We start from the raw sequence: 27,782 nt of genomic DNA, 5'->3' as shown, positions 1-27,782 counted from the left end.
ACACGAGTAAAACCAAGTGAGAGAGGAATATATTTATTCTTTGTGTTATTTGTAAAATGCTGAAGTCCCTCACACCTGTATGTGAATGTTACTCTGGCAGTAATCATTTATCAGTGTCATGCAGCCTGTTTTATTCAGTGGTGTGCTGAATGGGGTGCCAAACATTGACAAGACCCACATCATGACCCATGAGCGTGTAAACAGGTTGATAATGTTCTGAGAATAAAACAAGTAAACGGGTCCACTTTGCGGCCAACATTAAAATAAGCTTTTAGAATCTCTTTTCCGAATATTTTATTTTACTTTTAAACCAGACTCCTGATATAGAGTGTTAAATTGAATACTAAATTACCATTGCATTGAATAAAATGGTAAAATAATCAATTAATAATTTTATTCAGCCTTTATTCAGTTTTATTAACACATGATAGAATGTATAGCAGCAAAACTTCAAGCAATCGCAGAATGGTCCCATCAGTATACACATTGAGTGCATGTCTGGGCTTAAAAGATAAAACTATGCAGAACTTTTTATCTTCTCTGTTCCATGTTCTACTTAACGACTGATGTGGCCCCAGTACTAAAATAATTGCACACCCCTGCTCAACTGAATATGTAAGACTAATACTGTAAACTGGCAAGCAGATTTTCTTGAATACCAGCAAACACACAAAAATCCTTGCATTTTGTGAATGCACAAAATGCTGCATCAAAATGTATAAACGTGAATGATTTTGCTGTCATTTTCAGCGACAGATCATGGGGAAAAAAAACCCTGAGGCAATAAATGTTTTCTACATTAAAAAAACAAACTTTTCTTTATGTTGTTTAAGTAGCATTTAAACATGATTTAATCTATTAAAAAATTTGTAATTATGATACATCTCCACTTTATACAGAGCACCCCCACAATTTTCAGAAGCACCCTCAGTGATTTTGATCTGGAAACGGGCCTGGTCTGCGGACGCCTTAAACTTAGCTGTTTGCTAGATTAAATGTCGGGAACATATGGGAAGCGATGTCAGGAATATGCTTGCGTGTGCATACGTACAACTTCATTTAAAGTTGGTTTGTCATGGAATTAGAAGGCACCTGAAACTAATTACCCAGATAAATACCATAGTCTGATGTTTATTTAACTTAAGCGTATGGTTTGGAGCTTTGTAGATTGTTTTCCAACATAATGCGAGTAATTTCATGAACTCTGTATTATTGGCACGGGGTGACTCGTCTCATTTTGACGAGGACGTATGGAATCATTTGGAGTTTATGCCTGAGGGTAGGATTTAAAAGATACTATATGGGCACAATTTGCAGTTGTGTGGTGAATAAAATGACTTGTTTATATTGATGACGTGTAATAAATTCTACAGAAAAACTTAAATATTGTGAGTATGAAGCAAAGTGCAAAGCTGAATCAACCGACGTCGATTTAAACCTGTTACTTTCCCCTTTTCTCCCTGGAATGCCCAATTCCCACTACTTAGTAGTTCCTCATGGTGGCGCGGTTACTCACCTCAATCCGGGTGGCGGAGGACAAGTCTCAGTTGCCTCTGCTTCTGAGACTTTATATTAGTCTTATACTAATCTGCACATCTTATCACGTAGCTCGTTATGCATGACACTGCGGAGACTCACAGCACGGGAGGCTCATGCTACTCTCCACGTTCCACGCACAACTTACCACATGCCCCATTGAGAGCGAGAACCCCTAGTCATGACCATAAGGAGGTTACACCATGTGACTCTACCCTCCCTAGCAACCGGGCCAATTTGGTCTGGCTGGAGTCATGCCCTGGATTCGAACTCGCGACTCCAGGGGTGGTAGTAAACCCGTTACTTTAAACTTGGGTGGAATGTAAGATTATGACAGATTGTTGAATGCTTTTAAAGTCATGCAGCAATTAGGTTCTATGGTCTAGCTTGTTAAGAGTTTGTAATCAAATGATTTGGGCAAAAGTAGAGAGGACTTCCCTGTAAAAAAAAAACGATGGATTGATTTTAACTGCGTGAAGCGTTTGTCATGGGCAGGAGGAGAGAATGTCATGTTATGGTCTAGAGATGAGTAGAAGTTTGTAGAAGCGCTTGCTTCATAGTTATCAGGGCTGTGCGGCGAGGTGAGCTTGAATACTGTGGGGAGATGAGGCACGTTTGCAGAATGATTATGAATGCCATTACAACTCAAAACAAAGAGGAGTATGTATCTTAATAAAAAAAAAAGTTTCATTTGTCCATAATACTACTATCACAGATCCTGAAGGACGTTTTATTATCATAAACATATCAATCAATAATAGTTCAGTAACAATCTGTAATGTTTATGGCCCAAACACTGATGACCCATCTTTTTTTCATAATTTTTTTCTTCCATCTCAAACACTTCCAATTGCCCAGTCAAAATAGGAGGTGACTTCAACACAGTTATCAACTCATCACTAGACCGATCTAACATTTCAAACAATAAATGTAACTGGCAATCCATGGAAACAATAAAACAGTTCATAAGCGATTTTGGTCTTGGCAATAGTTGGCGATTGCAGCATCCAACTGCTAGAGAATACCCATTTTTCTCACCGGTTCTCCACTCATTTCGCATTGATTTTTTCTCACCAGCAATTCAATTATATAGAATATTTCAGACTCAAAGATCCACCCCATCATTATAAGTGACCATGCCACAGTATCTTTTACATGGAATAGAACCGATCGACATAAACCCATCTCTAGATGGCGCTTTAATACATCTCTCCTTAAAGACCCTGAGTTTGACAGTTCTTTTTAGAAAATAGTGGGCATCCTTCCTTGAAATAAATGATTCTTCAAAGTCATCACCATCTCTTCTGTGGGAAACAGGAAAGGCAGTATCAAGAGGTCAGATAATTTCATTCTCTATCTATAAAAAAAGGAAGGAAAAATAACAAGCATCTCAAAATTATTAATGCAAGTGACCCATCTGAGGAAACCCAAAATGAATTTAGAGAATATAAACTCCAACTAAATGAAATTATAAATAAGAAAACTCAATTCCTCATAAACAGACTTCGACAAGAAGAATTTCACCATAATAATAAATCTGGTAAATACTTGGCAAATCAAATTAAACAAAATAAAGAAAAAACAACAATCTCCATCATTAAAGACTCAGCAGGGAAGCCTATAAACTCACCCGAATAAATAAATAAAATCTTCAGAAATTTTTACGCCAATCTATATTCATCAGAGAAGGACCCAAATCAAGAGGATATCAACTCATTTCTCAAAAGCATTGATTTACCACAGCTTAAAAAAAATCAAACTGACATACTGGATTTACCAATAACACAGGAGGAACTTTCCAAAGCCCTCAAGTGTATGCCAAACAACAAACCACCAGGACCCGATGGCTTCCCTGCTGAGTTCTATAAACACTTCTGGTCTATTCTCTCTCCGCTCTTTAATAAACTAATACTTGAAATAAAACAAATTCAAGATTTCCAGCTAATATTCCTCTTAAAGCCCAACAAAGATCCAACCTTGCCATCAAGTTAATGTCCCATTTCTCTCATCAACGTAGATATAAAAATCATCACTAAGGCACTAGCTCACAGAATAGAGAAAGTCATTCCGTCTATAATTCACTCAGATCAAACCGGCTTTATCAAAGGAAGGCACGCATCCAGTAACACACACAGACTGTTTAATTTAATGTATTATTCATCATTACAACAAGCAGGTACCATCGTAGCCACTTTGGATGCAGAAAAGGCCTTTGACAGAGTAAACTGGAAATGTCTCTTTACAACATTACAAAGATTTGGCTTTAGAGAATAATTTATTAATTGGGTCAAGATTTTGTACACTGCTCCTTCAGCCACGGTTATCACTAACAGACAAACCTCACACAGCTTCACATTGCTCAGGGGGACTAGGCAAGAATGCCCACTCTCTCCTTCTCTATTCACCATTTTCATTGAACCTTTAGCTGCAGCCATCCATCAGAACATCTACATAGAAGATATTCAAACTCCTAAAACACATCATAAGATCAGCCTCTTTGCAGATGATATACTGTTATTTCTACAAAATCCTCACTCATCACTAAAAGTACAATTAAGCTTATTGAATAATTTTCTAATATCTCTGACTATGCTATTAACTGGAACAAATCTTCCATCCTTCCACTAAATAGTAATAGCTGGAATGTGGCAGCCCATAAACCACCTATCCCATTATGTACAGATCACATCACGTATTTAGGCATCAGTGTTTACCCCAGGCTGTCAGAGATGTTCAGACTCAATTTCACTCCACTACTCAAAATAATAAATGATGATCTTCATTGCTGGATAAATTTACCACTAATAATTTTGGGCAGAATTGCCACTGTTAAAATGACATTACTTCCTCAAATAAATTATCTATTTTCAATGATTCCAACCCAACCCCCCCTCACCTGGTTCAAATCTTTATATTCAAGTATCTCCAAATTCTACTGGAAAAACAAAACACAAAGAAATAAACTGGCCACTCTACAGCAACCAAAAACACAAGGAGGGTTGGAAGCTCCACATTTTTACCACTATTATCTAGCAAATCAGCTTCAATACATATATAAATGGTTCCACCCTAATCAATCAGATAACACATGGTTAGATTTAGAACAAACAGTTTGCAAAGACATTCAAGATATACCATTTCTCAGCCAGACTATCAAACACCATCCTTGTTTCAAAACCTTAACAATAGCTGCGACTCTGTCAACCTGGTGGAAATTCCATAAAATCACAAACACCACTATCGCACCATCTAATCTTACTCCCATCTGGAATAATCCTGATTTTCTAAGTAACAAGAAATGACTTAATTTCCACATATGGTCAGAAAAAGGCATCACACATCTTAAACATATTCTCTACTTGGTCCAAAGGTTTTCAGAGTAAACAATTTTTGGAATATCTACAATTTAAGTCATCCATTCATACTAAATTAAATATTATGGCCATCAACCTAGATCTTCCTCAATCAGTTTCAGATTTAATTAACATTCCATCTTCAAAAAAACTCCTTTCCAAAATACAGGTGCATCTCAATAAATTAGAATGTCGTGGAAAAGTTCATTTATTTCAGTAATTCAACTCAAATTGTGAAACTCGTGTATTAAATAAATTCAATGCACACAGACTGAAGTAGTTTAAGTCTTTGGTTCTTTTAATTGTGATGATTTTGGCTCACATTTAACAAAAACCCACCAATTCACTATCTCAAAAAATTAGAATATGGTGACATGCCAATCAGCTAATCAACTCAAAACACCTGCAAAGGTTTCCTGAGCCTTCAAAATGGTCTCTCAGTTTGGTTCACTAGGCTACACAATCATGGGGAACACTGCTGATCTGACAGTTGTCCAGAAGACAATCATTGACACCCTTTACAAGTAGGGTAAGTCACAAACATTCATTGCCAAAGAAGCTGGCTGTTCACAGAGTGCTGTATCCAAGCATGTTAACAGAAAGTTGAGTGGAAGGAAAAAGTGTGGAAGAAAAAGATGCACAACCAACCGAGAGAACCGCAGCCTTATGATTGTCAAGCAAAATCGATTCAAGAATTTGGGTGAACTTCACAAGGAATGGACTGAGGCTGGGGTCAAGGCATCAAGAGCCACCACACACAGACGTGTCAAGGAATTTGGCTACAGTTGTCGTATTCCTCTTGTTAAGCCACTCCTGAACCACAGACAACGTCAGAGGCGTCTTACCTGGGCTAAGGAGAAGAAGAACTGGACTGTTGCCCAGTGGTCCAAAGTCCTCTTTTCAGATGAGAGCAAGTTTTGTATTTCATTTGGAAACCAAGGTCCTAGAGTCTGGAGGAAGGGTGGAGAAGCTCATAGCCCAAGTTGCTTGAAGTCCAGTGTTAAGTTTCCACAGTCTATGATGATTTGGGGTGCAATGTCATCTGCTGGTGTTGGTCCATTGTGTTTTTTGAAAACCAAAGTCACTGCACCCGTTTACCAAGAAACTTTGGAGCACTTCATGCTTCCTTCTGCTGACCAGCTTTTTAAAGATGCTGATTTCATTTTCCAGCAGGATTTGGCACCTGCCCACACTGCCAAAAGCACCAAAAGTTGGTCAAATGACCATGGTGTTGGTGTGCTTGACTGGCCAGCAAACTCACCAGACCTGAACCCCATAGAGAATCTATGGGGTATTGTCAAGAGGATAATGAGAAACAAGAGACCAAAAAATGCAGATGAGCTGAAGGCCACTGTCAAAGAAACCTGGGCTTCCATACCACCTCAGCAGTGCCACAAACTGATCACCTCCATGCCACGCCAAATTGAGGCAGTAATTAAAGCAAAAAGGAGCCCCTACCAAGTATTGAGTACATATACAGTAAATTAACATACTTTCCAGAAGGCCAACAATTCACTAAAAATGTTTTTTTTTTATTGGTCTTATGATGTATTCTAATTTTTTGAGATAGTGAATTGGTGGGTTTTTGTTAAATGTGAGCCAAAATCATCACAATTAAAAGAACCAAAGACTTAAACTACTTCAGTCTGTGTGCATTGAATTTATTTAATACACGAGTTTCACAATTTGAGTTGAATTACTGAAATAAATGAACTTTTCCACGACATTCTAATTTATTGAGATGCACCTGTATATAGAATAATATCACAGTCTGACGAAACACTCTCTATACCATCAATAAAATGGGAACAAGACCTACTTATCACTCCTGATGTCGGATTCTGGAACCAAATTTGCAAAAACATCTACATCATATCCAAAAATGCCATCTACAACTCATACAGTATAAGATACTTCAAAGAATTCACTACACTGGAGAAAAAAATGTTTAAAATGGGATTTTCATCAGAAATCTGCTCACATTGTGAACAAAACAACCCGGATAGCTACGTTCATTCCACCTGGCACTGCACACCCATTACAATTGTTTGGAAAGAAATTACTGAATCGCTATCCCTCAGCTGCCACATCCCATTATCCCACTCTGCTTGTTAGGAGATATATCAACCATCAATCTGAACAAAACAAACAGTAGATTACTCCTCGTGGCTCTAACTATTGCAAAGAAAGCTATCCTCATTAACTGGAAATCAAGGAACACCACACATATTGCACACTGGAAAAATGTACTTATAGATTACATCTCTATGGAAAAAGTATCCACCTCAATCCAAAACACTGCAATAGAACCCCACCTTATTTGGTCATTTTTCATTGATTTTCTGCAAACCTGATTTGACTTAATTGGCTGTTTTTGGAAGGGAGGGCTGCTTTTACTGTTAATGTTTGTTTTTTGTTTTTTTTACTTTCTCGTCTTGCTACTAGTGTATGGTCATTGTCTTTTTCTGTCTATGGCTGTAGTAAGCTGTAGAATGGTCAGAGCGGGTGCTGCTGTTGATTTGAAAAGATGTTGTAATTAGAGTAACAGTCATTTGGAAGGAGTTCGCTTGTTGCACGATTGCCCCTGTGTTCCGAATGGAATAAATCACACTCCGAAGGATGCTTTGAAGGGAGAACAATCGTGATAGTCATGTTGGAAGATTGCTTCAAACGGAATCGCTGAATGGAGCACGCCATAAACAAGCTGCGTGGCGAGGTAGTGAGGCTGACAGGAATCACCTATGCGGGAGAACCAGATTGAAACACTGGTGAGCGTTGATGATGATTGGATTAAATAGTTAATCTTTGTTTTCCTTGTGTTTAATTAAAGCTGTAATAGAGCTCAAGTGGCATGAAGCCACATGAGAGGCACCCGTTCACGAAGGCAGGCTCACACAACGGACCGGGTGGAAAGTTTAGAAGAGAGAACATATGAAAAGTCATAGGGAGCTGTTTCACATATATAAGGCACCGAAGCAGCCAGTTTGCAGAAGCAGCTTCACGCAACGCACCGCTCCGGGTGGAAAGTTTAGATTAGAGAACATATGAGCAGTCGTAAGGAGCTGTTTCACATGTATACGGCACCGAAGCAGCCAGTTGCGGAAGCAGCTTCACGCAATGATCTACTTCAGCGTGTAGAGATTAGGAAGACAGACAGAGTAAAAGTACTTAAAGTGGTAGCAGTCACTGCAGTAAAAACAAATGAGCTTCTGCGGCAGCTTCTGTTGAAAAACGTCCTGGTTACTTTCGTAACCTCCGTTCCCTAATGGAGGGAACGAGACGTTGTGTTGCTGTAGTGACACTAGGGGTCACTCTTGGGAGCCCCAAACACCTCTGCTTTTTGAAAAAAGGCCAATGGAAATTGGCGAATGGAATTTGCATGCCACTCCCCCAGACATACGGGTATAAAAGGAGCTGGTATGCAACCACTCATTCAGGTTTTGTGCTGAGGAGCCGCGACAAGGTCCTGGCCATTTCAGCCTTGTGGCAAGAGGGACACAAAATCTCGTTCCCTCCATCAGGGAATGGAGGTTACGAAAGTAACCAGGATGTTCCCCATCTGTCACTCACTTGACAGCTACTAGCTGAACTGTGTTACGTGGACTGGCGGTGCGAGACGGGTAGACCACTGTGTGCCTCATAGCCAGCGCACCAGCCGATCACGTAACCTCCCCCAACACTCTTATGAGCGTCGAACGGTCCTTCGGGAACAAGTCGGCTGCCCAAAAAATAGGGACAGGCTAGCCCAGCCGTGGCCTCTTTTCCTCTATTTTCTCCCCAAAAAGAGTGGAATTTGTTAACTGACTGGGGCCATAAATGTCTACATCGGGGGGGTGTCACTCCGAAGGGGAAGACACCGTGAATATGCCATCACGATGGCATCAACGACTCAGTGGGCGATCCTCTGTTTGGAGACAGCACTTCCTTTACACTGTCCACCAAAGCAGACAAAGAGCTGCTCAGAGCTTCTTAAGCTCTGTGTGCGATCCAAATAGATGCGTTAAGCACACACCGGACACAGCAACGGCAAAGCTGGGTCTGCCTCCTCCTGGGGCAGCACTTGCAGGTTCACCACCTGATCCCTAAACGGGGTCATGGGAACCTTGGGCACATAGCCCAGTCGGGGTCTCTGGATCACATGAGAGTAACCCGGACCGAACTCCAGGCACGATTCGCTGACAGAGAACGCCTGCAGGTCCCCTACCCTCTTGATGGAAGTGAGCGCAGTCAGGAGGGTAGTCTTCAAAGAGAGTGCCTTAAGCTCTTCTGACTCCAGAGGCTCAAAGGGAGCACCCCGTAGGACAACAGAGAGGTCCCACAAGGGCATGAGGTGCAGTCTGGAGGGATTCAACCTCCAAGCGCCTCTCAAGAACCTGATGACCAAGTCGTGCTTCCTCAAATACTTACCATCCAGTGCCTCGTGATGTGCCGAAATGGCGGCTACATACACCTTCAAGTGCCTCTCCTGCAGGAAGGAAAGCACCGATCTGACTGCGCATCTCTGGGGGTCTTCACATCGGGAAGAACACCACTTAGTGAACAGACACCACTTCAGGGCATACAGGCGCCTCGTAGAGGGAGCCCTAGCCTAAGTGATCGTGTCTACCACTGTGGGTGGTAGGCCACTTAGGTCTTCCATGTCCTGTCCAAGGGCCAGATGTGGAGATTCTAGAGGTCTGGTCACGGGTGCCAGATGGTGCCCCGTCCCTGAGAAAGAAGGTCCTTCCTTAGGGGAATTTGCCGGGGGGAGGGGCGTCTGTCGCGAGGAGTGTGAGGTCCGAGAACCATGTCTGAGTGGGCCAGTAGGGTGCTACTAGGACGATCTGCTTCTCATCCTCCCTGACCTTGGAAACGCGTATTTGCGTAGTCCAGGGGGCCAGCTGTGTGCCAGCGCATCTATACCGAGGGGTGCCTCGGTCAGGGTGTACCAAAGTGGGCAGTGGGAGGATTCCCAGGAAGCAAACAGGTCTACCTGTGCTCGACCAAATCGACTCCAAATCTGCTGGACCACCTGGGGGTGGAGTCTCCACTCTCCCCTGAGCATAACCTGTCGTGACAGCACGTCCGCTGCGGTGTTGAGGTCGCCCGGGATGTGAGTGACTCGTAGTGACTTGAGGCGCCGGTGACTCCAGAGGTGGAGACAGCGGGCGAGTTGTGACATGCAACGGGAGCGTAGACTGCCTTGGCAGTTGATGAACGCTACCGTCACCATGTTGTCTGTTCAGACCAACACGTGCTTTCCCTGGATCAATGGCCGGAACCTCCACAGGGCGACCAGTACTGCCAACAACTCGAGGCAATTGATGTGCCAATGCAGCCGCGGGCCAGTCCAGGAGCCGGCAGCTGTGTGCCTGTTGCATACGGTGCCCCAGCCCATCTTGGAGGCGTCCGTCGTAACCACGATGCACCTGGAGACCTGCTCTAGGGGAACCGCTGCCTGTAGAAATGCAAGGTCGGTCCAAGGGCTGAAGAGGTGGCGACAGATCGGCGTGATGACCACGCGATGTGTCCCGTGGCGCCATGCCCATCTCGGGACTCGAGTCTGAAGCCAGTGCTGAAGTGGCCTCATATGCATCAACCCGAGCGGTGTGGCAACTGATGAGGATGCCATATGCCCCAGGAGCCTCTGAAAAATTTTCAGTGGAACCACTGTCTTCTGTCTGAACGCCTTCGGACAGTTCAGCACCGGCTGTGTGCGCTCGTTCGTGAGGCGCGCCATCATTGAGACTGAGTCCAACTCCAAGCCGAGAAAAGAGATGCTCTGAACCGGAGAGAGCTTGCTCTTTTCCCAGTTGACCCGAAGCCCTAGAAGGCTGAGGTACCTGAGCACCAGGTCCCTGTGTGCGCACAGTAACTCTCGAGAGTGAGCTAGGATCAGCCAGTCATCGAGGTAGTTGAGTATGCAGATGCCCACTTCCCTTAGCTGGACAAGGACAGGCCGAAGGAGAGGACCTTGTACTGGTACGCCCGGCCCTCGAAAGCAAACCGCAGGAAGGGTCTGTGTCAAGGTAAAACCGAGATGTGGAAGTACGCATCCTTTAGGTCTACTGCCACGAACCAATCTTGATGCCGGACGCTCGCTAAAATGCGTTTTTGCGTCAGCATCTTGAACGGGAGTCTGTGCAAGGCCCGGTTCAGTACTCGCAGGTCCAAGATTGGCCACAACCTACCGCCTTTCTTTGGTACAATGAAGTAGGGGCTGTAAAACTTTTTCTTCATCTCGGCTGGAGGGACAGGCTCTATCGCACCCTTCCATAGAAGGGTACTGATCTCCGCACGTAAGGTAGTGGCGTTCTCTCCCTTCACCGAGGTGAAGCAGATGCTGCTGAACCTGGGCGGGCGCCTGGCGAACTGAATCACGTAGCCGAGTCGGACGGTCCGGGTCAGCCATCACGACGTGTTGGAAAGCGTGAGCCACGCGTCCAAACTCCGGGCGAGGGGGACCAAGGGGATAATCATGTCAGATGTACTGGCGAGTGGGGCCTCGCGGCGGGGCGGAGCCTTAGGCGCCACGTCGAGGGGGATCTACATGGCCGAGAGACCGCGCCGTGACCTTCATCACCCAAAGAGCGAGGTCGGTCGCAGAGTGCAGTTCCTGCATCAATCATTACCCTCGTGCAGCTCTTTTAGCGCCTTGGGATGGTGTATCTACAGAAGAACCATGGCGTGCAGGGCGGAGGCGGCTTGTCCAGCGGCACCATAGGCCTTAGCCGTTAGAGACGACGTAAACCTACAGGCCCTGGATGGGAGCTTCGGGCGCCCACGCCAGGTGGTGGCACTCTGCAGGCACAAGTGCACCGTGAGCGCCTTATCCACCTGGGGGATCACCGAATACCCCTTGGTCTCTGCATCAGAATGGACAAGCCCGCTCTCCGATGCTGCGCTCGATAACTCATCATCTTCCCAGGCCCCGAATAAGAGGTCGAACTCGCCCTGAGACGAGCCGGTGTTCTCATCCGAGAGCCTGACCGGAGGTGGTCCCATTGGAGCCCCCAAATCACCCCCAGTGTAAACAGATGCGGCCTCATACCCGTAGGTAGAAGGACCGAGGCGGAGAGCTGCTGGGGTAGCTTGCTTTCTTATGAAGGCAAGCTGCGACTGCAATGTTGCCATGGTCATGTTCTCGCAATGAGGACAAGACCCATCCACGGACGAAGTCTCCACGTGGGCAGCGCCCAGACACGTAAGACAGCGATCGTGGCCGTCAGAAAGGCCAGGAATAACACACAAACAGAAAGGCATCTCTAAAAAGACGTTCCGTGTGTGCCACTCTTTTAGAGTTGAAAATATACTCTTTTAGAATATACTCTCTTTTTGCTGTTCTGCCGAAGCGCCCAGGGGTGTTCTCTGCAGTCCACGGGTGCAGAGGGTGAGAAGCCACTGAAATGCGCTGTAAATCCAGCAGACGAGGTGAATGAACTTGGTGAATTCAGCTCAATGAATAGAACCAATCGGCTCCGAAGAGAAAATCTGAATGAGTGGTTGCATACCAGCTCCTTTTATACCCGTATGTCCGGGGGAGTGGCATGCAAATTCCACTCTGCAATTTCCATTGGCCTTTTTTCAAAAAGCAGAGGTGTTTGGGGCTCCCAAGAGTGACCCCTAGTGTCACTACATCGACACAACGTCGAGTGAGTGACAGATAGGGAACAAGATGATTTAGATGGAAGAGCTGTTCTGATGAGGGCGAATGCTTTGCAGTGAAGTTGCATCCGACGATCGAGTCTCTCGCATGGGTCTGTTTGTAGGCAATGGGCGGGCCGAATGCCAGAAACACTTGATGCCATGAAGAGGTAAGCAGCTGTTTATATACACTTACTCTGGCAGTGTGATTGGTCGGATTAAATGAACCTTGTTAATGAAACTTCATTTATTATAATGATTCTAAAAGGTAAAGAATTAAAAAAGTGAAGTGCTTTTTTGTTTTCAGTATAATAATGAAAAATGCTTTAAAACACATTACATTTTAGCTTGGCTATAGCTATAGGTAAACTTCTATAGGGTATGGGGTAAACTTCTACATTTAAAAGTACATGGGAGACCATAGCAAATATTATTTTTGTATTCCCTAACAGCATAAGAAAAAAAAATCCACTATTATGCTTCCTTAACTTTTTAAAAGAGGAAAAACATAGAGAGAGATGGATTAAGGCTGTCAGTAGAGAGAAAGATACCAAATTTCTTTCCCTCAGCAGCAACAATGTTGAAACCTCAACCATGCAGTGTTGAGATTTTTTTTTTTAATAATGCCAGGGTAATACTACACAAAGTATAGTGTTATAAATGTATATTAAATATTTAAAACATTTAAAATATACAAGTTTAAGGAATAGTTCACCCAGAAATGATAATTCTCTCTTCAATTACTCAAACTCGTATGACTTTCCTTCTTTTGCTGAACACAAATGAAGATATTTTTAAGGATATATGGTGTTTTTCCCCCACACAATGCAAGTCAATGGGGTCCAAAACTTTCAAGCTCCAAAAAGCACATAAAAGCAGCATAAAGATAATCCATATGATTTGAGTGGTTTAATCCATGTATTCTGAAGCGATATGATTGGGTTTTTTTGGTGAGAAACAGACCAAAATGTAACATCTTAATCACTGTAAATCTTGACATCTGCAGTCTCCTTGACACCTTGATGCATGCACAGAGCATGTGTTCATTTATAGTGAATAAGGAATTACATTTTGGTCTGTTTCTCACCCAAAACTGATTGAATTGCTTCAGAAGACATGGATTAAACCACTCAAATCAGTTGGATTACCTTTATGCAGCTTTTATGTCCTTTTTGGAGCTTGAACGTTTTGGACCCCATTGACTTGCATTTTATGGAGAAAAACCACACCATACACTCTTCAAAATATCTTCATTTGTGTTCTGCAGAAGAAAGAAAGTCATATGAGTTTGGGATGGCATAAGGGTAAATACATTATGAAAAAAAATCATTTTTGGATGAACTATGCCTTTAATGAAAAAGACACATACTTGTCAAGACACATTCTTGCTAATTTGGACCCATTAGATCTGTACTTGTATGCCTTTCACTCCAGTGAGTTGAATTTTAATTTGTCTGAATCCCCCATTCTCCTTCAGGTGTGCTGTGAAAGTCATGGTGTGGGCTTAATTAGGACATCATAAACTCTGCCTAAGCTCAGGATATTAGAGAAGACTGACAAGTAACAACCCAACTTTAGCAAAAGTCATGCATAAAGCTTCTCCCTATTAGTCTTTGTCTTTGTCTCACTATGCATTTGATTAGAGTACACAGACACAAAAGCAGTGTATCAAGGCTAGACGTGGCTAAAAGTAAGTTATTGTATCCTTGCCAAAGGATGTCTTCCTATAGATTAGAACTGCGGGAAGATGGAATCTGAAGGATGTTAATCAAGTATTGTTGTCAAATAAAAATCAGAACATTCTGCTCTCTCTCTTTAGGCCCTACCTTTTCTCTGATGCAATCTCAGACAATGCCTCCACACTGTTTTCCTTCTAAATATTTGCCTAATTTTTGGTATTAAAATCAATTTGATGCTGATTAACACAAACAATGGGATCCTATTAAACTGTGTTAAAAGTCACAGGTTGCTCATATGTTAAATAATGCCTCCTGGGCAAACCTCATGCACAAAGGTTCCTAATCCTCTTAAAGATAATTGAAAAGAGAGGTGTGCTTTTTTCTTGACACTGATGCACCTATCACCACTGTATACATACTGTGGCACTATTAACCTGAAATGTATTTTTTTTTCTTCTTCTTCTTTTTTGAAAGACATTCATTGAAAGCAAAGAAAAACAATCAAGAGATCATTGGAATAAGCAGAAATTCTTATCCAGCAGATGACACTACAACAGCAGTGTTTTGCTTTGATTACACCTCGGAGACAACATTGTGATAACTGGGCCTTGAATTCTCATTATGTAGACAACCTATGTGTATTGTCTAATCTCCAGTGAAATGGTTCACGTACCATTGAGCTGAGGTTACATATCACTTTTGTCTCGAGTTAAAAAGTATTGCTATGTCTAACGAATTTAAAACATCCTTCATCTCTGAACCCTCAAGCCTGCAAACACACACAAAAACACACAATTGCACATTTCAATGTGCAATACAGAATGGAAATAGAATGACACTTAGCAGCAGTGTATATAACTGCAGCAGATGATCCTTAATAGCTTATTTGCAAAGCTTATAAAGCACAGATTCATATTATACTGACTCAAAATGATACTCAAAAAATGTAGCAGGATCAGTCTTTAGAATTTAAATCTATAGCATGATGTTCCAACTAGTGCGAGAATTGAGGGGGGGCTGGGGGGATCCGGGACCCGCACATAAGGCATTAGGGACCCCCCATAAGAAGTAAAAAATAGACTTAGGGGGGTCCCCAAGATACTTATATTTTAGTAAAAATAATAATGACAAATCTGATTAAATTCATGCAGTGGATACAGTAGATTTCATAAATTAATTATTTACTATAATTTATATTAAGTTTGTTTATAGGCTAGTTATCATGTCTCTTTAAAATGTAAACGCCCCACCCCACATCTAAAGACCGCATAACATCGTTGACATGACTGCTTGCTTGCCGCCGCTCCGGTGAAGCTAACTCTAGCTAAAAAATGGAGAGTAATAAACCTCCACTCGCAGTCGGGAAGAGAAAGCTTCTTACTGACTTTTTTGAGGGGTAATTTTCTCTCTTTCTCTATATCTTTCTACCATATCTATCCACTCCATGTCGGGACTTTTGTATTCCTTGCATAAATTGGAAACATTTAGGCTTACTCATTTTTCATTATTAATAGGCCTGGATCTACGGGGGTGCTAGAGATCGCGATGAAGATGAGCGACAGCTTTTTAGTGATTATAAAGAGAGCGCTCGTTGTGCGCTTTCTATGCTATATACAGTCCCGGTTCTACGGGGGTGCTTGAGGGTGCTAAGCACCCTCTAACGAAACTTAGAGCACCCTCAACTGCAGGCCAGGGCAAACTACTGCCCGCGGGTCGATTTATCATGAACGTTTTTTATTAGATCTTTCATTTATCTGGCTTTTGGACCTATAGCGCATCCACAAGCTTTTAATATGCTCAGGGTTGCCAGATAATATATGCAACACCCCAATCAAAGATTTATACTTGCACAAATTGTCTAAACATTTTTCACCTTATGTCATTCTTAACTTATGCAGTCTGGCAACCATACATGCGAGTGCACGCACTTTTTCTCTGCAAAAAAACAAACAAACAAACAACAACTTAGCGCTCAGTAGCGCACGGAGGGGACACACGAGTAAAACCAAGTGAGAGAGGAATATATTTATTCTTTGTATTATTTGTAAAATGCTGAAGTCACTTACACCTGTATGTGAATGTTACTCTGGCAGTAATCATTTATCAGTGTCATGCAGCCTGTTTTATTCAGTGGTGTGCTGAATGGGGTGCCAAACATTGACGAGACCCACATCATGACCCATGAGCGTGTAAACAGGTTGATAATGTTCTGAGAATAAAACAAGTAAACGGGTCCACTTGCGGCAAACATTAAAATAAGCTTTTAGAATCTCTTTCCCAAATAATTTATTTTACTTTTAAACATGACTCCTGATATAGAGTGTTAAATTGAATACTAAATTACCATTGCATTGAATAAAATGGTAAAATAATCAATTAATAATTTTATTCAGCCTTTATTCAGTTTTACTAACACATGATAGAAAGTATAGCAGTAAAACTTCAAGCAATCGCAGAATGGTCCCATCAGAATACACTTCAGAAAATTGTGCATCATTCATTGAGTGCATGTCTGGGCTTAAAAGATAAAACTATGCAGAACGTTTTATCTTCTCTGTTCCATGTTCTACTAAATGACTGATGTGGCCCAAGTACCAAAATAATTGCACACCCATGCTCAATTGAAAATGTAAGACTAATACTGTAAATTGGAAAGCAGATTTTCTTGAATACCAGCAAACACAAAAAATCCTTGCATTTTGTGAATGCACAAAATGCTGCATCAAAACGTATAAATGTGTATGATTTTGCAAATCAGTATGTCCTAATCTGCAGGCGCAGAATTTTGCTGTCATTTTCAGCATCAGATCATGGGGAAAAAACCCAGAAGCAATAAATATTTTGTAAATTAAAAAAAACAAACTTTTCTTTACGTTAAGTAGCATTTAAACATGATTTAATCTATTAAAAAATTTGTAATTATGATACATCTCCACTTTATACAGAGCACCCCCACTATTTTCAGAAGCACCCTCAGTGATTTTGATCTGGAACTGGGCCTGGCTATATATAATCCATTCAGAATTTGTATAAAACTTGTTTTTCATGCTGCTAAGAGGAGGACCAACGGCCACGTACACGCTGCAAAGTTTCAGGAATTACATCCGTATATAAATACGGGATTCACTCTTGAAATAGCAATGTGCATATTGATAACCATAGCATTGTTTGTTCCGGAATAAAGCAGCCTTTTTGACTGAAATGGTTGAATAGTCTGCTAACTGACTCACTCATAACAGTCCCATGCCGCCACCTACTGACGTAACAATGTAACTGCACTGAAATCGTTGAAACATCCCACCAACACTAACACACAGACTGACAGCCTGTCTTGTCACAATTTATATTTTTAATATCTAATAAACTAGTATCATGCTTTTAAACAAGTCTTTTGGAACAAACATTATTATCACAAAGTGTCACATCAATCATCCAGTTGTTTTTAGGGTTGTAAATACTACATTGGTAAATAATGCTAGAATTATTCTGTTGGATGTACACTACTGTTCAAAAGTTCAAAAGTCTCTTCTACTCACCAAGCCTGCATTGATTTGATCCAAAATACAGTAAAAACAGTAATATTGTGAAATCTTAGTGAATCTGGAAGACATCTGATTATTTTCTACTGTTTTTGAGACATTTCAATGTATTTTGAAGTCACGTGCTTTTACGGGTCTTCAAGTGCCTTATATGTAGTCCCCTGGTATATTTGCCATAGTTGCCCTTTTGGGTCTGCTGCTTTGTCACCCTCTAAATCCAGTATTACTTGGAGTAAGCCATTTAAAAGAAGAATAGTAGCTTATCTCTCTTTGTTATATAACATTGGACTGAAAATGTATATATTTTTTTATTCTTTATCAAAACAAAAGCCTGTTCTTTTATGTAAGCCTGTTTTTAATAAATAGTATGTAGTTATGCATATTATGATCAAATAAATATATTGTATATTTTGTATAAATTATAGACCCCCCATAAGACTTGATTCAATTCGAGCACTGGTTCCAAGGTTAAATACCAATTTCTTTACTCTGATTTGCTTTTACTGAAACATATCTGACCATGTGCAATATAAATGTAGGCTATTTATTATATAATTATTTCATGCGTTTATAAAGACCATAAAGGTGTAAAAACAACCATATCCCCTACAAGAGAACAGCAAAATAGAAGCACTGCAAAATGGTGTCTCCATCAATGGTGCGTCTAAATGCTTCACCCAGTCGTCTCATTTTATTCCATATGTGATGGCTGCACGAGCATCATTCTAAGATCAATTCTGCAGCGGTTGGTGGAACCCCCAAGCCCCCACCCTTTTCATCCACCCCCGCTAGTCTCTCAACAACCAAGGTCTAAAAATAGAACAGGGATCCCCCCCATCCATTTGCAACACGTCACAAGGTCATATAACCCTCCTCTCACGATCCACAATCGATATTACGGCGTGACAGTCCGGTGTGGATCATGCAAACAGTATTCTACTGCTTCACGTGAAACACATATTCGATTTTTTACCTGTTCCAAATTAGTCAATGATGTGTGTGCCACAACGCGTGTAGATTTAATTAACAGCGGTACAGGTGTAATATACTATTTTTCAGTTTTAAGATACCTTTCAAAAGCGATCAGTCAACATCTGGAGATGAAAGAGGAGGGGAGACACGGAGAGTGCTCGCGCCAATGGTCGCATGCATATTCACGCGCTGCAGGGCATTCCCGCCACTAGAATCTCACGAGGAACGAGAATTTATGTCCTTTTATTAACTACTTTCGCTTCTTAGTTTTAAATTGTTTAAATATATATATAATTTTATATTTTGCTAACCTCATTGCTAGTGGCGTTCAAAGGATCAGTCTGAAGGTCTGAAGATGTGTGAAGAGTAAGGTAAGAATACGTACACTTCACTGTCACAGTTGGAATTTCATATGGTTCCTTCTGTTAGTATTAGCCTTGAAATGGTAGACCAAAAGTGATAAAAGATGGTTTCTCGGGGCCTTTGAAGCATATCTTTGTGATGATTTATTCTGACCTATCTTCATGTTGCCCTTTCATTAATATAGACAACCTTTGTCAGGGAAGATAAAAAATAGGTGACAATCCCCCGCCCCTCCATAAAACTGGGCATCTCTTGCTACATGTCTGTTTTATAATCACATTTGTTGAGACTATTTTTTTTTTTTTTTTTTATTATTATTATTTTATTTTTTTACTTTTCTGTTTGGAACAATGTTTTGTTTTTCTCTTCTTCCATTCCATTAGGCATAATGTGAAGAAATGATTTTAGCGTATTTTGTTTTAAACCCAGATTTGTGGTATTAATACTAAATCTACGTATTTCACTTAATTCTTAAAATAGCAAAGACAGTAAAATAAGTCTGTAAATGCATTAAATGAAAATACATTTCTAAAAAAGTCTACAGGCCTGAGCAACAAATCTAGGTTGGTTTCTATGTATCTGAAAGGGTCCTGAATGATCAAGGTAGTCTATTTTGAGCTAACAAATTAACTCATCAGATTTATTTTTTTATACTGGCTAAAAATATACCATCTGTGTACAATGTTCGAGCAAATTCACTGCTATTTCTGTTTAAAAGGCAACCATGTCTGCTCCTTGTCCTCTGCTAGACATTTATAAAAATCTTTGTGAATCACGACTGTTGTTCAGGTGCTTAATTTCCCTTCAAAATATACTTGTATGTGAAAGAGATGATTTGTTATATCATTCTCATTAGCCTACATTCTTTAGATTGTATTGCCCTGCGATGCAGGTTTTAGTGGCAATTTTTCAGACGTGAGGGACTGAATGCTGCATTCTGACAGCAATGTCTGCCTGATTCTTATTCAGAATAGAGGCATTTGAAACATTAGATATGTGTGTTTGTGTATGTGATTCAGGTCACATTTTCTACGCTACTTTCAAGCAGGCTGTGTCCTAATTCATTTTGGGATTCACTACAGTGAATCTGTATTTGTTGCAAGATCTGTTGTTGGCCTTTGACCCTCCCTGGCAAATTCTTCACAATCCATCAAAAAGCTAAACGTTTAATACAATACAAAATTAAATGGCTGTGTGTTTTCTGACATTTTTTTATAACAATGTAGAACACTTAACATTATATAGGTTACTGTCTTACAACAATATTAAAGCAATGAGACAAGAAAACATTAAAACAAAAATTACTGATATGGATCGCAAAATCTCTTGACATTTACTGAGCATATCTCTTGCATTTTGACACGCATTGTGACTAAGCCTGACTAATATGAAGCTAATGGGGTTTGGAATGTGGCAAGTTGTATTTTTACTCAAAAGCTTCAAAGATTAAAAAAAAAAAAAGGACAGGGTACACATTAGACACATCAAGATATTTCCACAGTCAAAATTCAGAATTCTCAATTTATATTTTTCCATTTCTTTTTATTTAACCCTCTAAGCAGAATGTAAAAGGCCTCTGTTTGTTGCAGTATTTTATGAATAACTCTGGACATATTTTAATTGACTTAAATTAGTACATGGGAACAAATTATATTTTATTATAGTTATAAAAAATTATATAAATGATAGTTTTCAGGGTTTTCTTTGGCAAAGGCATATGTCAGCATTAGCCATGTGAAAGCACACCTGCGTGCGTGCGTGCACACACACACACACAAAGTTGTTTTTATATCATTGTGCATAGACTTCCATGCATTTTATGGATTTTATACAGATCTAACGATAATTTCTATCCCTTAACCCTACCCCTAAACCTAACCCTCACAGAAACCTTTTTGCATTTATACATTTTCAAAAGAACAGCGTTTAGTATGTTTACTAAGCCATTTCCCTTGTGAGGACCGCTGGCTGGGCCCCACAAGGTAGGTGATCTCAGGTTTTACTATCCTTGTGGGGACATTTGGTCCCTACAACATAGTATAAACATGTGTACACACACACACACACAGGCTCTATTTTATGCTGCTCTTTGACATTTTAAATTTTGTCACTGGGCCATCATCTTTGTGGTCTGTTTCAGGACCAAAGACAGTGACTTTTTGCCTATTCTTTTCAACACTCATCTCCATCCTCAATATCATACAACATAATGGGATGTCCTCAGTAATCTATCATTAATATTAATGAGGAAAGTTATTTATACCTGTGCATTCACAAATGCTTAAGTCTTTTATCTCTAATATACAAAATGCAGACATCACTTTTATTTATCACACAGTAATTGGATGATGAAATGGCATGCAGAGCAACATGACTGCAGTATCAGTTGTGTAAAAGGGTTGAAATATATACAGAGACATCTTATGCATGAGCTTTAGTGTATGTAAATGGAGAATTTATTCAAAGATACAAAATCCTCACAGATGGTTCTCACTGTTCCTCAAAATCCCATCTGCACTCGATGAAATATTTAACTGTCACATGCACATAAACAATGCTGACTGAAGTAGTCACTAATAAAATATTGCACCAGTGAATCAGTGATTCTAACAACCTTTGTGTAATTTTCTCAAACATATATCTCCTTGACACATCCCACAATGTGTTTTTGGGGTTGAAATACACATCACCCTATGCTTTTTTGCACAATTCACAGATTGAAAATAGATGCAGCATAGGCTGTTTGGTGGTCTGTTCATAGTATGAATCACTGAACTGCTTCTGATAAGCAGGTGCAACATTGCGTGTCAGTCAAGGACCTTGAAGTTACCTTAAAGAGTTATTTTTGCCTGATCTAACTCTTAAAATCAGGTTTGCTGGTGTGAACTATTTTTTTTTTTTTTTTACTTAAATCAGATGTTACCACATGAAGCAGATTTTTTACTTTAACATTTTTATATATATATATATATATATATATATATATATATATATATATATATATATATATATATATAATTAAGTAAATTAAGGCATCTTTATCAAAATATATTGGACAAAATCATTCTTTACTAGTTGTCTCTGTATTGAGTTCCTCAATTTTTTTCCTCAACTCAACACTCGGTTACCATTGTATAGATGCACATTTTTGGATACTACATATGGCTACCTTATGCCAAGACAATGGCTACAGTGGGCCTAAAGGCCCCCCAGGGTAAAAGGGACATTTAATTTATTTTCTCCCAAAAAACTAAATAGCAATGAAAACTACCACAGCACATTCCTAAATGCCTGTTTGTCACAATGCACTGCAAAAGTTTTTTTGTATAATGCCTAAAGTTTGATTTTGAGGTAATTTGATCTAGTATTTAATAATTCTTTAAATGTTGCAAATTTATGCAGCTATTGAAAATCTTTGAAATTATCAAAACATTTTCAGATAAAAATATTTATTTGTTATTTTCAGTTTTGTTCAATGTGATTAAATTAAATAAATGTAATATATATATATATATATATATATATATATATATATATATAAAATCATTTTTTTATTTTTTTTTTAGGTAAAAAGCCCTCTGTTGCAGGGTCTAAGGCCTCCCATAAAACAAAACGTTTTTCTTCAATGGGGCGAAAAGATTTGTAATGAAAAACATTCAAATTGGGCTCACATTGACTGATCCAATCACAATGGAGATTAATTTGTTTATAGAATACTTGACATGTTATGAAATGCCAAATGTGTTTGAAATTAACAGGAAATCTGCACCCTTTTCTGAAGTAGTTATTTTTTATCTTAATTTTTTACCCAAAAAAAGCATCTTGCTGTCTCAAAAGGATTTGCATTAGCACTATAACTATAGCCTGTATATCTATATGATATCACTATAAATCCCCTGGGGGCCTTTTGCCCCAAGTCTGGGGTAAAAGGCCCTCTCGCCACCATTTCTTAAAAACTGAATTTTAATCAAAACAACATTCTAATGATACTCTTACTATTTATTTTCATACAAATTATGTTACTCTGATCAACATAAAAAAATAAATTATATATATATATATATATATATATATATATATTTCGATCTTGATACTGTACATTTTGTCGCCAGAAAAAGCACATTTTCCTTAAGGTGTACTTTTAGCCATGTTGTACCCTAATGTAAACTATATAGCCTATAACACAACCATACAGTAAGTGGTGGTCCCGAATCAGCTGTTGAGAAACTGTATTTTTAATATTTTCATGCAATGGGACGTGCTTATAAAAGTCATTCCCTGCACAACATCAAACTTCCGACGTGTCCGTGACCTTGATATAATAGCCAATTCACATCTCAGGTTTAATCTTGTAAACTGTAAACATATAACGCAGCATTCGCACGAGGGCGGTGTTCATCTTGGTGATGACGTTATGAGGCAGGACTTGATCGAACCCACCAATAAGACGAGCCAGCTCGGTTCTTTTGGGGCTCATCGCAATGAATGGGTGTCGGTGGTTCACACGGCAAGGGAGCGACCACAACAAGACGCGGATATTGAGGGGATGCGGCATCGATACGCGGGAGCTGTCCAGCAGCACCACGCCAACGACACGGACGCACGAGATAGCCAGAGCGTTTCAGCGCGCGTTCAGAAAGAAGGATCTCGTCCAGTCTCACCGCTCTTTAGTCTGCCGCCCCCACCACCATCGATAAAGGAGCGCTCCACCTCCTCACATCAGAGCCGACTTGTACTGTCTTGTCCGGACCACACCACCAGAGAAGGTGTCCATGACTGTAAACCGCAGCACGGCGAGTCCCTGTCTTTGACCAGCCACAGCATCCTCCTCACACAGGGTGTGCACAGTGACCGTCAGCCTAACCATAACCAACCACTTCAGCCGGAGTTTCCAGAGGCCTCACCTGGCTCTCAGTGTCATTCGGAGCCATTCTGCAGCTATTCTCCTCAGCACAAATCTTCCGTTTCCCCGCAGCCCTCCCCATCAGATCTGCCGCTGCTGCCGCCGCCGCCTTTGCATATTTCTGGTACGCGGGATACTCGCCAAAAGTGTGCTAATTATTGCAAACAACAAAACGCACAACGGTACGTCGGGGAGGGGGGGCGTCGAGACCTAAACCCGTTGCTGCAGCAACCTTGTTATAATCAAATAGGGGATCATCAACAAAGGGACCCCTCTTTGGAGCTACTCTTACCAAACTCCGGCCAAGGACAGATAAATGCATGCGAGGAAATCAAAAAGGAGAGACTACTAATTGAGCCTCAAGCTCAGTTACCACAACTGCAGGCTCAACGGCAATTACTGTTGGGTAGCAGCTTGCCTACCAACTACTGCATCAGCGGATCTGGGGAAGTGTGCAGAAATAACCGAGTGCTGTTGCAGCAACAGCAGCAGCAGCAGGTAGACGCGCAGAAACACAGCTTTCAGTGGCAGCAGAGTGACCGAGACAGCAGGTGCCAGGTGAGAAAAATCGCACTGCTTCAAGCAGAGCAGAAGTACCATGATGGTCAAAGTGAACGCGCGTTAGTGAGAAACTCGTCGGTCTCCAGCAGTGAAAATAGCAGCCCCCCGTACGGCTCCAGCAGTCAACTGTGGCCAGAGCCCCACGAAAAGGAGGAAAGGAAAAACCGAGTAGGCAGACACAAGGTAGGCTTATTTATGTACAATATGCCTCTAATGTAGAAGCTACTGCATTATACCGACATGACCACGCCTGTCGTATGTTTTTGTTCTTTTGCTGCCCTTTAATTAATTGTAGTTATCGTGATGTTAAGCTTTTGACTCAGCTGATTTAATTTACAAAAACATGTATTCGAAAGTAGCCTATCAACATGATGACATCAAGCACACTGCATCTCATGCATACACAGACACGCACATAAAAACCCTGTCTTACGCATTACTCGCTGTCCCCCCCCCCCCCCCCCCCCCCCACACACACACACACACACACACACACACACACACACAAACACACACACACACACACACACACGCACGCCATATGTGGCACAGAAATGAACAACATTACCGCAATCATTCAAATTGTTATTAGCCCTTAACTTGTTAAAAATCTCAACACATTCTGTAAGGTCTTGTTGCAATTCCCACATTTTAAAATATAGTTAAAAGGTGACAATTATAGGAAAATGAAGAGAAAATATTGTTGGGAAGTGCATTTCAAAATTGAACACATTAAAGTTAGATTTTAATTACATTTTAGTGGGACTACATTAAACCCATGCACACATTTTTACAAACACAAAGTGAAACTATTTTCTGGTGTATGATTCTGTGCCACATTTACCATATACTCAGACTGTGTCCACATTATTTGCTTTATTCATCTTCAGATCATTCAAAAGACTGAAGTTCCAAAAAGCTCCAAGGACTAAATTTTTCTGACCCTGTAATCTGATGTCACTCACTGAGGCTCCATTCATGTCTCCATTCTTCTTCATGCTTTCTCCTAGATTCTGAAGAACCTTTTATGAGGCCAATCACAGTGACTTATCTTCTTTAGTGGTTATAGCCAAGTCTCTTTTTTTTCTTTCTTTTTTGCCAAGTCCACCAAAAGCAATTAATACTATCTCTTTGTGTGCCATATATAAGATTACATTTTTTTTTTTTTTTTTTTTAAATAATGGTGTATGGCGAGTAAAGTGATCTAAATAGATGTACAGACTATATTGAAAATATTGTGGTGATGAATCTAGGAATTATATCAAAAGTAGCACAAATCCGTTTCCTGCTGTGCTTTGCAATACTGTCATTCTTCATCAAGAAGCACATCCTTTAATAAGCACACCATATGAAGGGATTGTTAATGCAAATGACCACCTTTCCTACACTGGATAACATTTGCTTAAATTATCGTCTTTCTAGATTATCTTGAAGTTAATAATTTACATTAACGATTTCTATGCAAATGTTGTGGTTCTGGCTGTACCAATGACCCAGAACACTGACAATTTGTCTGCTGTTTTAAGCTTTCAAGGCTGAATTAAAACCCAATAGCTGGTATGGCAGGAAGAAAGCTAACAAAGAAAAATAAACTGACCTTTTCAAACAAAAAAGCCCAACTCTTGATATCTGATGCAAGATAGTTGAAGGGAGATACTAATGAGGGCACACAGTCAAAGGAAATACATTTAGGCTGTGCGTCTTATCAGTTGGGCAGAATACAGACGACAGGGTGGAGTCAGAGACCTTTAGTACTTTTAAACACTTTGGTCTATTGTGTACAAGCTTTATTAATAGAAGACATGTTGCTCCAGTAACCCAAACAAAGGGGCATTTGGAACACAATCTGTCCCCTATTCCTCTGAAGAACTGCAACAAATAACCTAAATTTCAGTAGTTGTCCTACAGCTGTTTATTTATACCATGCTTTATTTGATTGTAGTATTAAATTGATCCTTTAGCTTTGATCCTTAGGTTATTAATCCTTGACTCAGCTGTACTTTGCAGACATAAAAGCAGCTTTCCCAACAGACAAATTACAGAAGACTTAATCAATAGTTCATTTTTATTAAATCAGACCAATTAAACTGAAATGGGTAACATTTATTTTTGTGCATGTTCCAAAAGTCAGTTGCATAGTAAGACATTATTTCCTCATAAATCACTTTAAATAAGCTTATTTAAAATTTTCACTGTGTTATACTGTGCAGGCTTAAATTCTTACTCATTTATTTGTAACATTGTGTTCAACAAAACAAAAACTATTTTCACTAAGACCGATCAAGTACTATAACAATATCACATGACACAAACTGAAACCTAATAGTAGTTTGCTGTTGTGACTGTGTTGATATTGTTTCTAGGAGCAGACATTGAGCTCTGAAAGGCTTTACTACTGTGGCTCAGTTGTAAATACTCTTTTCATTCTCCCCTCTTGCTTGTAGACTTGACTTTTGAGTCTCTTTTTGTCTGGCCCCAGTGTGCTTTCTCAGTGACACTTGGTCTGATAAACCCCTCTATTGTAGGTAATTATATGATGAAAAATTAAAGACTTCAAAGACAACATTTAATGTCATATCAGTGCCATCTCTGTATTATCACAATGCTGTTATCAAACTGAAGTGTATGTAGAGTGTTTGAAATAATGAAGCACCAATGTCTAGACCTACAGTATATTACTCCCATGGCTTCTCTTGATCTAATGAGAACAGTCGTGGTCTTAATCATATGTATTATTTTTGAAGTCTTTAGAAATAGAAGTGTAAAGAAGTCTAAGGATATGTTATTAGTTCTAATATTATTTATTAGAAGATGGTAGGATAAGTTACAGAATAAGTTGCAGTTATAATAAATAAACTCATTATAGCAGTACATGTCAGTATTTATAAGTCTTTAACAAAGCAATTACCATTTGTGTGCTTATTAAAAGGCTTCAACATTTCTCACAGAGGTTCTCTTGTTTATTAAGGGTCATGCAACCTCAGGGCCTAATGCTGTTGTTCCAAAACTCTGAAACCCAGAAAGTCTGTTTCAGGAAGACATAAAAGCAAAAGGCATCATTGCCATGTTCAACCACAAAAGCCCATTGTATAGAAAATGTTCACAGAGGCATTCAGTGTCTTTGGGCAATGGGCACCTTCTCCACTGCTTGTTTCTTTGTGCAATATCATAATGTCCAACATCAGTGAAATATAATGCATGTTTCATCTCAGCTGTACCCCACAGGCTATTGCAAAAAACAAGATATGAATGA

General features: G+C 40.2%; 1 protein-coding gene and 1 long non-coding RNA gene across 11 annotated transcripts in view; one reads left to right on the top strand and one right to left on the bottom strand.

Annotated features, from left to right (window-relative positions):
- Positions 1-447: 447 nt before the first annotated feature.
- Positions 448-16,316, bottom strand: LOC127441541 (uncharacterized). 4 transcript variants are annotated; one of them, XR_007897321.1, is made up of 4 exons: positions 16,258-16,316; positions 16,065-16,126; positions 4,433-4,471; positions 448-4,006 (listed from the first exon to the last, which is right to left on the bottom strand). It is a non-coding gene; the product is annotated as an uncharacterized LOC127441541 (long non-coding RNA). The 4 variants fall into 4 exon arrangements; XR_007897323.1 differs by having other exon boundaries at positions 448-3,983; XR_007897322.1 differs by having other exon boundaries at positions 4,433-4,468; positions 16,258-16,311.
- A 7,129-nt stretch (positions 16,317-23,445) lies between these two features.
- LOC127440546 (small conductance calcium-activated potassium channel protein 2-like) overlaps positions 23,446-27,782 on the top strand; it is a 50,877-nt gene continuing 46,540 nt past the window's right edge. For 2 of the 7 annotated variants that reach the window (XM_051697216.1, XM_051697217.1), the window contains exon 1: positions 23,446-24,712. In XM_051697216.1, the coding sequence (XP_051553176.1) occupies positions 23,480-24,712 (1,233 nt within the window). In that variant the 5' untranslated portion in view covers positions 23,446-23,479. The remainder of the gene's footprint in view (positions 24,713-27,782) is intronic. The other 5 variants (XR_007897164.1, XR_007897165.1, XM_051697218.1 and 2 more) reach the window with 3 other exon arrangements.

This window comes from Myxocyprinus asiaticus, chromosome 5 (genome assembly GCF_019703515.2).
Source record: "Myxocyprinus asiaticus isolate MX2 ecotype Aquarium Trade chromosome 5, UBuf_Myxa_2, whole genome shotgun sequence".
Taxonomy (NCBI): Eukaryota; Metazoa; Chordata; class Actinopteri; order Cypriniformes; family Catostomidae; genus Myxocyprinus; species Myxocyprinus asiaticus.
The sequence above is the reverse complement of the archived record's forward strand: the minus strand, read 5'-3'. Positions and strand labels throughout refer to the sequence as shown.